Source organism: Rhinatrema bivittatum, chromosome 9 (assembly GCF_901001135.1).
Source record: "Rhinatrema bivittatum chromosome 9, aRhiBiv1.1, whole genome shotgun sequence".
In the NCBI taxonomy this organism is placed as follows: domain Eukaryota; kingdom Metazoa; phylum Chordata; class Amphibia; order Gymnophiona; family Rhinatrematidae; genus Rhinatrema; species Rhinatrema bivittatum.
Genome location: NC_042623.1, coordinates 85,909,067 through 85,927,925, shown reverse-complemented (window position 1 = coordinate 85,927,925; position 18,859 = coordinate 85,909,067). Strand labels below are relative to the sequence as shown.

The following is an 18,859-nucleotide window of genomic DNA, read 5'->3' as shown; positions in this document are numbered from 1 at the left end:
AACAGATCAGTATATTCATATTACAATATGAAGATCACACACTACTCAGATATGTTTCAGAGGCCCCTTCTGAGAAGAACCTTGTCCATTTCTGACAAATATGTGACTAAGAACCACTCTATGAGAGACAGCCCAGTATGGTACCTTGATTGTTTCCTGACACAGGATGTGAGAGCATGTTCCTCGGTTAGAACGTAACTACCTAATTTGTCTGTCTGGATTAGGACAATTTTGTTGGCCACCTGATTTCTGAAAGCCTTTACAGCATTCAGGATGGCCTTTAACCCCAACATAGTTGTGTGTGTAGAGATATTTCCTGAATGGACCAGGGGCCCTGAGTGTGAAGCACCCTATTCCAGGCTGAATGCATCCATGGTGAGAAATGTTTGGTTAGAGAAAATTTGTAAAATAATCCTTGTCTTTATGCAACATACATGTGATCTTGAAGTCTCTGTGTGGCTTGATGTCAGACTTCAAAATCCATTGGGCTTAAGAACATAAGAATATGCCATACTGGGTCAGACCAAGGGTCCATCAAGCCCAGCATCCTGTTTCCAACAGTGGCCAATCCAGGCCATAAGAACCTGGCAAGTACCCAAAAACTAAGCTATTCCATGTTACCGCTGCTAGTAATAGCAGTGGCTGGCTATTTTCTAAGTCAACTTAATTAATAGCAGGTAATGGACTTCTCCTCCAAGAACTTATCCAATCCTTTTTTAAACACAGCTATACTAACTGCACTAACCATATCCTCTGCGTCTTACCACAGAGTTAAAGTGAGCGCAGGTTAAATCTGCTTGCGACTCAACTCCAGCCAACAAGCAAGAGGCTGACCAGATACGGAATGCCTTAAACAATGCTCTGCACCAAAGAGCGTTGAAATCCTTAAGATATTTTAAATATCAATTATTTAAACATGGGAATGTTCCGGGTAGGCTTCTCACGAACTTAACCAGACCTCGCAAAACCAAGTCTTATATTGCAGGGGTTAAGACTAGTGATGGTGCCTATCATACTGATCCACATAATATTGAAGCGAGTTTTGTAAAGTATTACAAGTCGCTATATGCATCTAAACCTTTCCCTCGATTGCAGTCGGAAGCTTTTTTTCAACATCTAAATTGGCCAAACCTACCTGGAGACACCCTCCATACATTAAATGCCCCCATAGTGGACTCTGAAATTTTTCTTATCACACAGAAACTTAAAAAGGGCAAGGCAGCTGGTCCTGATGGGCTAAGTAACGAGTTTTACAAAATCCTATTGACTAGTCTAACCTCATATTATAACTCTCTCATTCAGAGTAAGAACCTCCCACCGGATGAAAATTGTTCCACTATCATTTTATTGCCAAAACAAGGGAGGGATTTACAAGAGGTGGGATCTTACCGGCCCATTTCTCTAATAAATGTGGACATTAAAATTCTTGCAGCAGTTTTGGTAGCTCGGCTCAGCATTATCTTGCCCACCTTGGTGCACTCAGATCAGACTGGCTTTGTTTCTCGTCGCCAAGGGGTGCAAATTGTGAGACGGCTCTTTGCTGCCCTAAATTACTATCCCCAGGAGGAAGCTCTTATTCTAAGTTTGGATGCCGAAAAGGCTTTTGACTCCTTATCCTGGGACTATGTTTTGGGTGCTCCAGCAATATGGGATAACTGGGGACTTTGTTACGTGGCTACAAGTTCTGTACAACAATCCTAGTGCCAAAATTCTTCTTAACGGAGGTTTATCGGTCTCCTTCCCTCTGGAATGTGGGGTTCGGCAAGGGTGCCCACTTTCCCCCCTATTATTTGTACTGGCAATAGAGCCATTAGCAGAGAAGTTAAGACGGGACAAAGGATTTTGGGGAATCAGTTTAAGTGGCCATCCTGTTAACTTGCTTTGTTTGCGGATGACATTCTGCTCTTTGTCGGACGACCCCGGCAGAGTGTGCCCATAATACTCTCTATTTTTACACAGTTTCGGGATATAGCGGGCCTTTGCATTAATTTTTCCAAGTCAGAAGCATTGGCCCTACATTCACGGCTTCCACAGACATGGCCTAGCTCCTTCCCCTTCAAATGGGCACCTGGGAAACTAAAATATTTAGGTGTATGGATCCCCAGAGAATTGGATAAGCTCTATGAGTGTAACATATGTGAAACCTTGGCATCCTTGGGACGACAGTTGCAGGCCTGGCAGTCTCTTCCCCTCAATTTTTCAGGGCGTTGTTCTCTAGTTAAAATGATGATTGTTCCTAAATTGTTATACAAGTTACACATGCTTCCCTTTGGCTTAAGGTTTATGATCTTAATACATTGCAGAGGGGGTTGATCAAATTTATATAGGCAGGTAAGCGTGCACAGATTGCCTATCAATCACTGGTGCACCCGAAGGCTCGGGGTGGGTTGGGCCTGCCCGATTTCCGTGCTTACAATGTTGCTTGTCAGATGCGTTTTATTGGGGAATGGCTCCTTGATGAATATACTTACTGTGAGGAAGGATGTTAAATCGTATGACTTGGCCCTGGTCTCCTCTCTACGTGGTCCAAGCTCCTGCGGCCACAGTACAATCTCTCAATATTCCCAAATGTTTTTTTTATCCATGCTGCAGGGCCTGGCGGTGGCTCCGTTGGCTGTATGAATTGCCGGGCTTGTTCTTATTGTTTACTCCGCTGGTGGGTAACTGTGATTTTCAGCCTGGTATTACCACCAGTGGCATCTTCAAGACTTGGGCTCGCTGTGGACTTAGGTATGCCTATCATTACTTTGAAGAAGACGTCCCTCAAGTGTTACAATATACAACTATGGTTGAGAATTACAAGTTACTCCGTAATTTTTTCTTTGCCTACCTACAAGCTCGCCACTACTTGCAGGCTTTTCGCTGGCAATCAGAGGAGTATGCTATATGTTATGATCTCTGTAAACTGTTGTGAAGGCACGTCTGATGTGATGGTATATAAAACACAATAAACTAAACTATGCACGTGAAACTGCTTTTGTTAAAATACTGGTTGAGTGTGCATAATTACATAATTCTATACAGGGCTGGAGTAGATTGATTTCAAATGCGCGATTGACTCCTCATCTTGATCTTCTGGCCCGCTACCGGACGCCATTCTGTGCAAAGGATGTTACAGTTCCCTTCCTTACTTCATGCTTCACTTCTCTACATAAATGACCTGCAATTTCGGATTATCTATCATACTATTTGTGACAATGTGTGCCGTTTTTGAATGGGTCGTCTCTCCTCTCCACTATGTATTAAATGTTCCACAACAGAGGGTACCATGTTGCATCGGCTGATTCTCTGCTCTTCCCTGGAGACTTTCTGGAAAAATATACTGGCCTGCGTCAATAAATGTATTCAGATACCTTTACGATTGTCTGCTGTGCTCCTATTGGCAGGACCGCAGGCGCTCCTTGTGAAATGTATGGGGGCACAGGATCGCTTTGGCAGGACTGATTTTCTACTAGCTTGCCGAACAATACTTGCTAAGTGGATTGAGTCTGCGAGTACACCCTCACTTGTGGCCTGGCACCATCGCATGATGGACATGATTTTGCTGGAACGCATGGATTTTCCCAAGTCTCCTCAGCCTAGGGATAAGCGATATGCAGATTGCTGGGCTTGCTATTACTCTTCTCTCACCTTGGATTTCCAGACTCAATTGCTTACAGCAGGATATATTGAAACTTGGTACACCAACTCTCCCGGGGCGAGTAACTCCTGAGTAGCCTTGCTACTAAACTCTCTTGTTCAGGGTTTTTTCTTTCCCTAAATGTTTTAGGGCTCTTGGGCGGGGGTTGGGGGGGGGGTGCGATTGTGGTTGGAAGGTGAGGTGGTTGTCTGAATGGGGTGTATGTGGTGTGTTTGGTTGTGCAGTTTGAATGTGTTGGGAGTGGTGAAAGTTTTGGTTGCTTATTGGCATGGGTATTGTTACTAAACAGGAGGCCAGCATCACTACTGTACTGTTTGTTCTCTTGTTGCTATTGTTTTTGAATATGTTGCAGTGCTAGTGGAAATGCTTGTCTTTACAATAAAAATGACTTTGCAAAAAAACCCCAAAACATTGATTAAAAAATACTTAACAGACAAATTTTAGTTTCACAGAAACTAAAAGTAAATAATACCATATAGTGGTACTAATTATACATTAACACTGAATCAGATATTCTATCCATCATCAATTAATATTAGCGAAAACTCATATCAATTTCTCTACACACAATATTCTCACTTTTTACTGATAACAATAGTCTCACTTATTCTCTGAAAGCTAGGTTCTCACTTACTTCAGACTGTCACACATTATAAGCACGACGGAGCAAAAACTCTTTTAATGCCAATTTGAATCTTTTAACATCATCCAGAGACCTAAGTTCAAAAGGAATGAGATTCCATTGAGTTGGTGCTGCTATGGAAAAAGAGGTCTCCCTGGTACTAAACAATTTTGCTTGTCGAACTGACGGAATCTCTAGAAGATTCAATTGAGGCGATCTCAAACATCTTACAGGTTTGTAAATCCGTAATAATGCATTAAGCCAATACGGATAATCTGAAGCAAGAAGCTTATAGACTATCATGCCAATTTTAAACATGATACGCTCAGTAACTGATAACCAGTTAAGCCTACATAAGGACTAGGGAACACTCCAGGAAGTTAGCAAATTACACATTTAAAATGAATTGGACAAAAATCTTTTTCATTCAACGAGCAACTAAACTCTGGAATTCATTGCCAGAGGATGTGGTTAAGACATTTAGCATGCCAGTAGTACCGCCCAGTCCTCCAAGCAATTGATGTTCCAACAGGACTCTTCGGCATTCCAATTCCCCTATGCCGTTAACTTCAGACAGTGAGCCCCCCCAACTGTGGAGACTCCCATCTGTCATGAGTACCAACCAGGTTGGAGAGGACAAGGGAACTCCCTTTCTCAGATGATCCTCCTGCAACCTCTACTGGAGGTGGGAGCAGATTTCCATTGGCAAGTGGAGCTGAACTGCATAGTTCTGAGACTGCAGGTTACAACGAGAATGCAGAGAGCGACTGCACCGTCAACATCACAGAGTGTAAGGTTTCCAGGCAAAAGTGAGTCACCTTCAAGTGACGGTTGACCCTCTTGAGATCCAGGATGGGAATGAAAGGATCCCTTCCTCTTGGGCACAACAAAATAAATGGAATATTGCCCCATACTTTCTTGAGATGTGTGCACCAGAACCACAGCCCTCAGACTCAGCAGCTTTTGAAGTGTGAACTGCTTGCTTCTTCTGCAGGGAGTGGCAAGGGAACACCATGGACACATCCCGAGGAATACTGCATAATTTCAGTGCACACCTCTAAGAGAACACGGAAATCGCCTCAGCTAGAGGAGGGACCTTTAGGGATCAACGCAGGAGAGCGGGGGTTTCTTTTCATGAATTTGGAATTTCAAATTTCTCCTTCCAAAAAGCCTGAAGCAATCCCCATAGGGAGATGCATATCCACTATCTGCTGGAAACGGAGAATACTGGCAGGCTGGGGTCAGTGCAGGGCTACATATATATATACTGTGATGTCAGGTTGCTCCGTTTCCATCTGCTGGCAGGGGAGCATAAACACACTGGTCCTGAGAACATCTGTCTATATGCTAAGAAAGCTGGGTTTTATGCGAGTAAATGTACTTTACATGCATACAGTAAGTGGGCTTCTGAAAATTGTTATAATATATGCTATTGAATTGTCAATAGGTTTTACAAGTGTAAATGCACTTTAAGCATGTAAATGGACTTTTGAAAATTGCTATGATAAATGCTACTTTTACGTGTGTAAATCCTTTTGAAAATTACACCCAGTATTACAAATGAAACCTCACCAAGAACTTATACTGATAAAATCTTGATCAGATTTGAGCTGGGAGATTGAGATTTGTCTGTTGAATCCATCCTTGCAGAGAGACAGCAAAGATGCTCAGGACTTCTTTGACAAGGCATGAGCACCAGCATGACTATAGTTTCCTTTGTCATGTGTTAAGACTTTGGGGCTAGTTTCTTGGAGCTGGGGTTTAATTCCCCAGCAAGGAAAGGACAGAGACTGACCTTCCAGAACCAAACTGCTAATGGTCACACATTTTATGATGATCAGTGACAGATATCTTTTGTATGCACTTGGGAGAGAATCTGATGCCACTAGCCTACATAGTATGATTGGTTTTGTTACATCCTCTCTTTTACTTACTGAGTTATTCCATAGATATGCATCCAAACATCCAGTTCCGTCATCAAGTGTGAACTTCATAATTAAGACATGATGGAGAGGTTCAATACCTAATGCTGAAAAGAATGAAGGAAAATTGGTTTCAAACAGGGAAGACCAGAAAAATAAATTATTCAAATTTTACACATAAATACCATTTGCTACACAAATTGAATTAACAATAACAAAAGGAATTCATTTTTGCTAAAAGTATGGTTTCATCTAGAAGGAGGATGGTTCTGGATTGTCTGCAGAAAGAACTATTTTGGCAAACTGGTAACAGGAACAAAATATGAGGGAATGAGACTGGATCCAGTGCTTACAAATGGGGAGAATGTTTCTGATTTCATAATGGGGGTGGGGAGGAATCACATGGGATCTAGTGATCACCAGATGGTGTGGTTCAGTAACAGAGCATAGGCATTGGTGGTTCATTGAAAAGCGAGAGTCATGGAATTCAGGAAAACTAAGATGGGGACAGCATCTCAAAAAATCAATAACTGGATGGGAAAAGGTAGGGGGAAGTAGAAGATCATTGGACAAAACTAAAAGGAAATATAGTAAGGGCAACAAACCTTTTTGTTAGGAAAGTAAATGAACCTAAGAGGAAAAAGAGGCCGCCATGGTTTTCTAATGAAGTGGCTGAAAGGGTACGGAAAAAAAGGTTAGGGTTCATCAACTACAAGAGATTGAAAAAGAGGAAGAGAGGTAACAATATTTGTAAAAGATAAGAGAATCTGGGAAAGTAGTCAAGACAGTGAAGGTGGAAATGGAAGACAAAAACATCTGACAGTAAAACAGAGGTACAAGAGGTTTGGGTTTTTTTTAATTTAACATATAAAAGTGACAGGAAGAAATGAAAAAATGGGATTTTAAGACTCAAGATGAAGGAGTGAGGAGAAAGTAGAATTGCTTAACACACTTGTTCATTGTTCACTGATGTAGGACTTGGAGTAGAGCCAAGAAGTCTGCCACAAATAGAAATTAAAATGAGGTAGACTCAAACAATTTTCAAAAGACTGCGAGGAGCTAGCAAAGCTAGAAGTAGATAAAGCAATGAAGCTAGATGGGATACATCTGAGGATAATAAGAGAACTTAAGGAAGTTCTAGCAGCTCCATTGTCTGAACTAGTCATACTTTTTTTTTTTTTTTAAGAGTCAGGTGAGGTTGCAAATTATTGAAGATAGGCAGAGGTGATTTCTCTTCACACAAGTGAAACTGAGGAGAGATATGAAAACTATAGGCTAGTTAGTCTGACCTTGGTAAGAACATAAGAAAATGCCAAACTGGATCAGACCAAGGGTCCATCAAACCCAGCATCCTGTTTCCAACAGTGGCCAATCCAGGCCATAAGAACCTGGCAAGTACCCAAAAACTAAGTCTATTCCATGTTACCGTTGCTAATGGCAGTGGCTATTCTCTAAGTGAACTTAATAGCAGGTAATGGACTTCTCCTCCAAGAACTTATCCAATCCTTTTTTAAACACAGCTATACTAACTGCACTAACCACATCCTCTGGCAACAAATTCCAGAGTTTAATTGTGCGTTGAGTAAAAAAGAACTTTCTCTGATTAGTTTTAAATGTGCCCCATGCTAACTTCATGGAGTGCCCCCTAGTCTTTCTATTATCCGAAAGAGTAAATAACCGATTCACATCTACCCGTTCTAGACCTCTCATGATTTTAAACACCTCTATCATATCCCCCCTCAGCCGTCTCTTCTCCAAGCTGAAAAGTCCTAACCTCTTTAGTCTTTCCTCATAGGGGAGCTGTTCCATTCCCCTTATTTTGGTAGCCCTTCTCTGTACCTTCTCCATCGCAATTATATCTTTTTTGAGATGCGGCGACCAGAATTGTACACAGTATTAAAGGTGCAGTCTCACCATGGAGCGATACAGAAGCATTATGATATTTTCTGTTTTATTCACCATTCCCTGGTGGTAAAGTATTAGAATCACTGCTAAACCAAGCGACAGAATAGCAGCAATAGCAGCAGCAGGGCTTTACCAGAGGTAGGTCTTGTCAGATAAATCTAATCAATTTGCTTGATTAGGTGATCAGAGAGTTAGATCAGGGAAGCACTCTAGATGTGTTGTACTTAAATTTTAGCAAGGCTTTTGATATGGTTCTGCAAAGATGACTTATAAACAAATTAAATGCCCTAGTTAAGGGTCCAAAGTGAATGACTGAGTTAGAAAGTGGGTGAGTGGGAAGCGACAAAGAGCAGTGGTAAATAGAGCTCATTCCAAGGACAGCAGTTTTGCTTACCTGTAACAGGTGTTCTCGGAGTACAGCAGGATGGGTGACATCATGTGATGGAACCCAGCACGGAATATCTATGTTAAAGTTTCTAGAACTTTGATTGAGCCTCTCTCACCATGCCTGAGCATACATTATACCACACGTCCTAGCAGAGTCCCTTCAGTCTTATTGCAGAGAATTCTAAGAAAAAAAACCCATGAAATGGAGACCTAAATCCACAGGGAGGTGGGCGGGTCTCATGAGGATTGACATCCTGCTTTCTTCCGAGAACACCTATAACAGGTAAGCAACTCTGCTTTCTCTGAGGACAAGTAGGACCAAAGTCCTCACACATGGGTGAATCTCTAGCTAAAGGAGGCCCACCAATAAAAAGGGAACCAACAAAACAAGTGCCAATGGGCACAACAACAAAGTTTTGTTGTTAAGGGGGGGGGGGGGGGGGCGGCAACCTGAGCAGAAAACAAGGAGCCTTAGGCAGGAACAAAGTTGGGCTCTACAGCTCAAACACACTCCGAACAATAGACTTGCCAAACCTGCCATCAAATTGGCCATCCATGCCCAAACAGTAATGTGATGTGGTTGAGTGGACAGAATTCCACATCGCAGCCTTGCAGATCTCCTCGTTGAGGACTCTTCGCAAGTGGGCCACTGATGCTGAAATGGCTTGGAACAAATGAGTCTTGATGTGACCTGCAAGATGGAATACCACCTGGGCATAACAGAAGGAGATGCAATCCTCTAGCCAATTGGATAGCGTCTGGCAACGGCAATCCCCAGCTTATTCTGATCAAAGGAAACAAAAAGCTGGGTGGAATGTCTATGATCTTCTGCTGCTGCAGACAGAAGGCTAAGGCTCTCACGCAGTCCAAACTGTGAAGGGCTTGTTTACCTTGGTGAGCATGAGGCCTGGGAAAAATATTGGCAGAAGGATGATTGACTATTAAGATGGAAGTCTGACACCACTTTAGGAAGGTACCCAAGACCATCTTATCATGAAAAAACTTAGTGTACGATGAATAAGTCACTAAGGCCTGGAGCTCACTGACCACACGACTGCCACCAAAAATATGACCTTCCAGGCCAGGTACTTCAGGTCACAGGAGCGCAGTGGCTTGAAAGGAGCTTTCATCAGCTAACACCATAGTGAGGTCCTAGGACAGGGCGAGAGTCCTTAATAAGGGAGGCTTCAAATGAAGCAAGCCCCACATGAAGCATACAACTATAGGCTGTTCAGAGATGGGCTTACCTTCTACAAAGTGGTGATATGCGCCAATTGCACTAAATTGAACCCTAACCAAATTGGTTTTGAGACCAGGATTGGAGAAATGTAGAAGGTAATCAGACAGTTTTTGTGCTGAGCAGGAGAAAGGATAAAGTGCTCTCTGCTCACACCACATGGAAAATCTCTTCCATTTCAGTCTATAGGACTTTCTAGTGGAAGGCGTTTGACAAAGTCTCTCATGAGAGGCTTCTAAGAAAACTAAAAAGTCATGGGGTAGGAGGTGATGTCCTTTTGTGGATTACAAACTGGCTAAAAGACAGGAAACAGAGAGTAGGATTAAATGGACAATTTTCTCAGTGGAAGGGAGTGGGCAGTGGAGTGCCTCAGGGATCTGTATTTGGACCCGTACTTTTCAATATATTTATAAATGATCTGGAAAGAAATACGACAAGTGAGGTAATCAGATTTGCAGATGATACAAAATTGTTCAGAGTAGTTAAATCACAAGCAGATTGTGATAAATTGCAGGAAGACCTTCTGAGACTGGAAAATTGGGCATCCAAATGACAGATGAAATTAAATGTGGATAAGTGCAAGGTGATGCATATAGGGAAAAATATCCCATGCTATAGTTACAAAATGTTAGGTTGCATATTAGGAGCTACCACCCAAGAAAGAGATCTAGGCGTCATAGTGGATAACATATTGAAATCATCGGTTCAGTGTGCTGTGGCAGTCAAAAAAGCAAACAGTATGTTGGGAATTATTAGAAAGGGAATTGTGAATAAAACAGAAAATGTCATAATGCCTCTGTATCACTCCATGGTGAGACCGCACCTTGAATACTGTGTACAATTCTGGTCGCCGCATCTCAAAAAAGATATAGTTGCGATGGAGAAGGTACAGAAAAGGGCGACCAAAATGATAAAGGGAATGGAACAGCTCCCCTATGAGGAAAGACTAAAGAGGTTAGGACTTTTCAGCTTGGAGAAGAGACGGCAGAGGGGGGATATGATAGAGGTGTTTAAAATCATGAGGTCGAGAACGGGTTAATGTGAATCAGTTATTTACTCTTTCAGATAATAGAAAGACTAGGGGGTACTCCATGAAGTTAGCATGTGGCACATTTAAAACTAATTGGAGAAAGTTCTTTTTCACTCAATGCACAATTAAACTCTGGAATTTGTTGCCAGAGGATGTGGTTAGTGCAGTTAGTGTAGCTGTGTTTAAAAAAGGATTGGATAAGTTCTTGGAGAAGTCCATTACCTGCTATTAATTAAGTTGACTTAGACAATAGCCACTGCTATTACTAGCAACAGTGGCATGGAAAAGACTTAGTTTTTGGGTACTTGCCAGATTCGTATGGCCTGGATTGGCCATTGTTGGAAACAGGATGCTGGGCTTGATGGCCCCTTGGTCTGACCCAGTATAGGCATGTTCTTATGTTCTTAAGGCTTTCTGGAAGATATGACAACACTAGACACATCCTCAGAGAGGTCGAGGGGCTGGAGAATCAGCCTCTTAACATCCAAACTATGAGTGACAAGGCCTGGAAGTTGGGATGCTGCAACATGCCCTGATCCTGAGTGATGAGAGCTAAGAATGTCCCTAGCCTGACTGGTTTCCAAATGGACAATTCCTGGAGGAGTGGAAATCAAATTTGTCTCAGCCAATGAGGGTCTATGAGGCTCATAGCCCCTTTGTCCTCCCTGAGCTTCAACAAAGTCTTCGCTAGCATTGGAAGCAGAGGATACGCATACAGAGGACCCTGGCCCCAATGGAGGGCAAAAGCATCTGAGGCTAGCTTGTCATGTGTTCTGTATTTGGAACAGAAGAGAGGAACCTTCCTGTTCTAAGAGGCTGCGAACAGATCCATCTCTGATGTTCCCCAGAGGCAGAAGATCTGATTCTCTACTCCTTGGTTTAGGGACCATTCATAGGGTATGAATCATTCCTTCAGTCTGTCTGCAACCCTATTTATTTATTTAGTTATTTTGAACTTTTATATACCGATGTTCATGTGCAAAATTACATATCACATTGGTTTACAATGAACTGTATATAGAAATAAAGCTTTACAGAGAAAGCAAATGTTGCTTACCTGTAACAGGTGTTCTCACAGGACAGCAGGATGTTAGTCCTCACATATGGGTGACATCATCAGGATGGAGCCCAATCATGGAAAACATCTGTCAAAGTTTCCAGAACTTTGACTGGCCAATACTGGGCATGCCCAGCATGGCACTAACCCTGCAGCCAGCAGGGGTCCCCCTTCAGTCTTATTTGAAAGCTACAGGCAGTGCCAAAAAATAAAATAACAAAATGTTATGAACCCAACACCGCGGGGCGATGGGTGGGTTTCGTGAGGACTAACATCCTGCTGTCCTGTGAGAACACCTGTTACAGGTAAGCAACATTTGCTTTCTCACAGGACAAGCAAGATGGTAGTCCTCACATATGGGTGAGTACCGAGCTGAGGATGTCCGAACGTGCACCAAATGTACCCAACGGCGTGCAACAGGCACATCAACTGGGGTGGAATTTGGTAGAGGGCATCCTGAACCCCACCGAGCAGGCAGAAGGGTGTTGGTACGTCACGTTGGAAACAGGTTACGCAGGACAGATTGGCCGAAGATGGAATCTTGTCTTCCGGCTTTGTCTAGGCAATAGTGGGCTGCGAAAGTGTGGAGAGAACTCCAGGTAGTAGCCCTGCAAATGTCAGGAAGCGGCACCGATCGTAGGTGTGCTACTGAAGTCGCCATGGCCCTCACAGAGTGTGCTTTAACACGGTCTTGGAAAGGAATGCCTGCTTACTAATAGCAAAAAGATATGCAGTCCGCCAACCAGGAGGAGAGAGTCTGCTTACCCACAGGTTGCCCTAGTTTGTTGGGATGGAAAGAGACGAATAACTGAGTGCTCTTCCTGTGGGCAACAGTATGGTCTAGGTAGAACGCTAGAGCCCGTTTACAGTCAAGGGTATGCAGAGCCTGTTCCCCTGGGTTGGAGTGGGGCCTCTGAAAGAAGATAGGTAATATGATGGATTGATTAATGTGAAACTCCGAAACCACCTTAGGCAAAAACTTAGGGTGAGTGCGGAGTATCGCCCGGTCCTGCAGAAGTTTAGTGTAAGGCGGATAGGTAACTAGGGCCTGTAACTCACTAACCCTGCGAGCTGAAGTGATAACCAAAAGGAAAATCACTTTTCATGTGAGATATTTTAGGTCACAGGAGTGAAGAGGTTCGAAGGGTGGTTTCATGAGCCGCCCGAGAACCAGATTAAGGTCCCAAGAAGGGGCCGGAGGACGTAAAGGTGGCTTGATATGGTGCAAGCCTTTCAGAAAACGTGTTACGAGGGGTTGTACCGATATAGGGACATCCCCGACACCTTTATGGAAGGCGGCTACCGCACTGACATGCATTCTGATGGAAGAGGTCTTTAGACCTGATTCCGATAAATGCCAGAGATAGTCCAAAAACCTTGGGATTGGACAGGAAAAGGGATCAAGGGATTGCGAAGAACACCATGATGTGTACCTTTTCCATTTATAGGAATAAGATTTTCTTGTGGAAGGCTTTCGTGAAGCAATCAGGACACGAGAAACCGAATCTGAAAGGTTAAGTGGTTGAAGAATTAACCTCTCAACATCCATGCTGTCAGGGACAAGGCCTGAAGATTGGGATGGCGTAGACATCCTTCGTTCTGAGTGATCAGAAGTGGGTGCTTTCCCAAGGGAATGTGCCTGCGGATGGAGAGATCCTGGAGTATGGGAAACCACACTTGGCGTGGTCAGTGAGGTGCTATCAGGATCATGGTTCCCTTGTCCTGACGGAGTTTCACGAGAGTCTTCGAGAGAAGAGGAAGTGGAGGGAATGCATAAAGCAGACCGGCTGCCCACGAGAGGGAGAATGCATCTCTGGGCTGAGAGCGCTCGCTGCGAATGAGGGAGCAGTAATTGTCCACCTTGCGGTTCTGAGGGGACGCAAAGAGGTCTATTTGGGGATGACCCCATTGCTGGAAGAGAGAGGTCGCTACGGAGGGATTGAGAGACCACTTGTGCGGTTGGAAGACACGACTCAGTTGTCTACCAAGACATTGTGCACTCCCGGCACTGAGGAACATTGAGTGGGAGAGCGCTTCCGCCCAAATCTGTGCAGCTTCCTGACACAGAAGGAAGGAGCCTGTGCCTCCCTGCTTGTTGATGTACCACATGGCCACCTGGTTGTCCGTCTGAATCAGGATGACATGATTTGATAGGCAATCCTGAAAAGCTCTGAGAGCATATTGCATCGCTCGAAGCTCCAGGAAATTTATCTGGTGTTTGGCTTCCTCTGGAGACCAAAATCCTTGTGACTGCAGATCGTTCACATGAGCTCCCCAGCCGAGGTTGCAAGCTTCGGTGGTGAGTATGAGTTGAGGATCTGGTAGGTGAAAAGGCAGTCCCTGGAGGAGATTGTTCTGATCTTTCCACCAGGTGAGAGACAGACGGAGTGCGTCGGTGATGTGGACAATGGTTGACAGAGGCTGAGTCACCTGAATCCATTGTGACCTCAGAGTCCAATGCATGACTCTCATGGCCAGGCGGGCCATTGGTGTGAGATGGACTGAGGACGCCATGTGTCCGAGAAGGACAAGGAATTGTCAAGCTGTTGCTGTATACTGAGACTGCAACTGATGAGCGAGGGACACGAGGGTTTGCACTCGTTGTTGAGGTAGAAAGGCTTTTGCCTGTAAGGTGTCCAAGTCTGCCCCAATGAACGATAAGGTTTGAGATGGGACTAAATAGGATTTCTCATAACTGACGAGAAATCCTAGAGAAATTAGAGTGTGTAGGGTCAAATCCAGGGACGATCGAGCGGCTTGCTGGGTTGGGGCCCTGATTAACCAGTCATCTAGATAGGGGTAGACGTGAACACCTTCTTTCCTGAGAAAGGCTGCGACAACCACGAGACATTTGGTAAAGACTCGTGGTGCTGATGCTAGGCCGAATGGAAGCACCTGGTATTGATAGTGCCTTGGGCCTACTAAAAACCTGAGGTACTTGCGATGAGCTGGAGCTATGGCAATGTGGGTGTATGCGTCCTGGAGTTCCAGAGAGCAGAGCCAGTCTCCTCTTTGTAGAAGAGATAGAAGCGAGCCCAGGGTTACCATCTTGAACTTTTTCCACTGGGAAGGCTATGGACCAGAAGAAAACTCATGGGAGCCTCTGGCCAACATCATGGATAAGGACATGGTATGTCAATTCCATCTGACACACCCACGAAAACCCAGACCACCAAGAAGAGGTGTTGGAGGGGGCCCTTTGAAGGCGCCCGTTGGTCGCAGATGGCTGCAAACGCTCTGCCTCACCTCTTTTTTACCTTTCTCCTCCTCTATGGGTAAGATGGCTGCCTCTGGTGCCGAAACCCTCGGTGTCTCCAACTCAGCATGGGCGTCTCCGTCCGCCATGCTCCTTCCCGTGGCGCTCACGCTGCCTACGCTTATCAACTTGTCATGGCGGGAAATTCGGGGACGTCCCTACCGCATGACGTCAATACCTCTGGGTATTTAAGCCTCTGCTCCTAACCAACGAGTTAGGAAGGACTTTGGTTTAACTACTCTGACCGCTTCGCTTCCAAGCTGCACGCTTGAATGCCTCGCTACCCTCCGAGGTATCTTGCTCCTAAGAAGCTCTGGCACCCACTTCTCGGGGGCCTCTCGCTTCCAACTACCCTTTGGGGTTTCTACTACCCAACTAGACAACTGCTCCTCGGGGGTCTCTCTTCTCTATTTCAGGATCCATTTGCACTCATAGGTACTCGCTTCTCGAGGGTCTTTCCAGCCAGGGTATCCTGCACCACGGACCTCGGGTTCCTTCTTCCATCTACTACCAGGAGGATTCCTGCACTACTCTTCATTGAGTACTTCTTTGCTCCAGCTCTCCATTTCCACCCTTCAGGTTCGGCTTATCCCGCTCTGCGGAACACTACCAATCTAGGTACATCCGGGTGAGACCATCTACATCTGAGACTGTCTGAGCTTAGTGGCATATCACTGGACTTCTGTGCCATCCGTTCCTGTGCAAGTACCATCTCTCTATAGCAGTACAATAAAACTTTCCTTCCCAGTGTCTGCCCTCTGAGTCTAGCCTATCGCTGTGGTTCCCCATGGGGCCCCTCCCCGTGGGAGGAGTCATCACCACTGCGACCAAGAGTTCACACTATGCCACAAACACATCAGGAAGCCTTCCATAAGGAAGTCTTACCGTTTGAAGTGAAGAAGGTTTTCCATCTGGTGCAAGAGACATGGCTTAGATCCATTCACCTGACCTATTCCGAGGTATTTGGACTATTTTTGGCACCTCTTCGAGGCTGGCCTTAAAACCACCTCGGTCAGGGTCCATCTGAGTGCCATGGTCAGTGCTTACCATCAAGGTGTCGCTGGCTCATAGAGATCGCTTTATGCAGGGCCTGCTTCAATTGAAGTCCTTCTCCTGGCCTCCTGTTGTGTCCTGGACCTCAAGGTTGTTAGTCCTCAGGAAACCCGCCCACCACCCCGTGGAGTTGGGTGCTCCTGTATTTTATTTTATTTTTCGCTTGTGAATTCTATGTTACATGTCTGAAGGGGGACCCCACATGTTCGCTTGGATAGTGGCATGCTGCTCAAGCTGAGTGTGCTAGTCAAAGTTTCTAGAAACTTTGACAAAAGTTTTCTGTGCTGGGCTCCATCTGACGATGTAACCCATCTGTGAGGACTAACATCCTGCTGTCCTAGGAGAACACCTGTTACAAGTAAGCAACTCTGCTTCTCCTAGGAGAAGCAGGACAGTAGTCCTCACAGAAGGGTGAATACCAAGCTACAGGCTGTTCCCAGAAACATTTATGACCAACCTGCACTGAAAAACAGGTGCCAACGGGCACCAAAACAACTGCGGTGAGATTGGGAACACCGGGGAATAGCCTGATCGCAAACAAAGGGCTTTAGGTAGGAAGAGTTGGGTTTAAGCCTGGAAGAAGTTGCGAAGGACAGATTGGTCGAAGCTACTATCTTGCCGACCATCCTTGTCCAAGCAGTAGTGGGCCGCAAAATTGTGCAGAGAACTCCACGTCACAGCCCTGCAGATTTTGGCGATTAAATAATCCTCCAGAGAGGATTATAGTCTCAGCATGCGACTCTGTACTTGAACCCAATTTTTGGAATGTATATTCAAACCATTTGTGCCTCTAGCTCACTCATATATTAAAGGTAGCACACACATGCTTACCTTTTTAAATTCCACTCAGATTGATGAAGACATGTTGCTAGTTACACTCGACATTGAATCATATACGATTATTCCCTAAGAGCAAGCCCTTGATGTTATTAAACAGGTGCTCTCCACCCATCCTTTTCCACAAAGAATTCCTACAGACTTTATTCTGAAGTTGGCAGAAGTTGTTCTGCCAACTCAGAATGTAAGAACGTTTTTGCCTACAGAGGAAACTTCTTCTTACAAAGGCATGGAACTGAGATGGATGCCTCAATGGCATCAGATGTTGCTAACATTTTCATTGCAGCATTTGAGGAAGAATTTATCTATGGAAGCATATGGAATGAACATATATGCTGTTGGAAATGCTACATTGATGACATTTTTGTTATCTGGAAAGGGTCATTGGAGACACTTATACAATTCCATCAATGGCATAACTTGCATAATCCAAATCTACGTTTCACATTGAGATATTTTAATGAACACACTGACTTCCTTGTTTTGATGATCAAAAAAACCACACCTGTTCTTACAACAACCTTATACAGAAAACCAAACAAACGTAATAATTTATCATCTTTCTTGAGTTTTCATTCGTCCCCTCTAAAGAGAAATCTTCTAGTGGGTCAATTCTTATGGCTCTGTAGGATATGTACTTATACGCAGGAGTATAAACATCAATCGCAAATGTTAGCTGATAGAATTCTGGAAAAGGGGTACCCCAGTGATGTGGTGAAACATATCTTTCGGAGAGTGCTGTTTAACAACAGGAATCTACTTCTAACTACTTCTACAAGACCAATGTCTGAAAGACAAACTTGTGTTCTTACCTACTCGTGCTTGTCTACTAAAATATGTTGTATCATTCGACAACACTGGTCAATTATGGACTTTTTTGCATCTACACAAGCACCAGTTAGATTTGCCTTCATCAGGGGACGTAATATTAAAGAAAAGGTTGTAGAGTCCAGTTTACCCCTCCCCCCCCCCCCCCGATACACAACCCTGAACAATGTGCACATTGTATTGTGTGCAACATGTGGGGGGCTGACACTTCAATTAAGTCTTTTTCCACTCAAGGTTTTTCCAACACTAATTCTTGAATTGTAAAATTTCATTTGTGATATATTGTCTGCAATGTCCATGTGGATTACAGTATGTTGAACAAAACACCAGACAACTACGTATGCGTTTATTAGAACACAAAAGTTGTCTTAAAACTCCGAAGTTGCAGGCTTCAATGGTACCTCATTTCTTATAATTCCAACATCAATTTGAAGAAATTTTGGACATTATTAATGAAGACTTGGTGGGTAATAGGGCAAAAATGTTACTACAACGAAAACAGAGATGGATTTTTACATTAAAGTCCGTGGTCCTTCATAGGCTGAACAGTGAGACTCAGTGGAACTCATGTATTTGATATAGCTTCTACTTCTTTGACAGCTAATAGGCACTGATGTTGGAAGCGCTATCTGTTTGGTGATATTCCAGTCCTTTTAAAGTACTGTATTGGTTTGGCTTGAAAGTATGCTTGAATTAGGCTTTAAAAGTTTTTAGAACGTGAGACTAAGTGGCACACGCATGTCATTCTCGTTTTTCTATTCTTTACAGCTTGATTTCAATAAACAGCTGATACACATCGATGTCGGAAGTGACATCATCTTGGGATCATGTCAGTTTTGCATAAGAACTATGCCGTTTTGGCGCAAAAACGTGATTGATCTTGGCTTAACAATAACTGAAGAAGCAGACGCCAGTAAGGACATACCTTTGGATGTGGATGAGATCAGTGTTGCAAGATATTTTATTTATGACTTCATGTGTACGCTTGCTTTTTCAGTTTAATGAGCCACAAGAAGTGAAAGCCAGTGAGTGCAAGAATCACCCATGAAGCAGAACCAATTCGAATCATAGCATTATGTCAGGTT

General features: G+C 44.0%; 1 protein-coding gene across 3 annotated transcripts in view; it reads right to left on the bottom strand.

The window, feature by feature from the left end:
- Positions 1–18,859, bottom strand: part of POT1 (protection of telomeres 1) — a 364,682-nt gene that overhangs the window by 16,252 nt on the left and 329,571 nt on the right. For all 3 annotated transcript variants that reach the window (XR_003858606.1, XM_029615658.1, XM_029615659.1), the window contains exon 18: positions 6,197–6,291. Coding sequence is in view for 2 of the 3 variants with exons in the window: in XM_029615658.1 (XP_029471518.1) it covers positions 6,197–6,291 (95 nt within the window). In the remaining variant the exon portion in view is untranslated. The remainder of the gene's footprint in view (positions 1–6,196; positions 6,292–18,859) is intronic.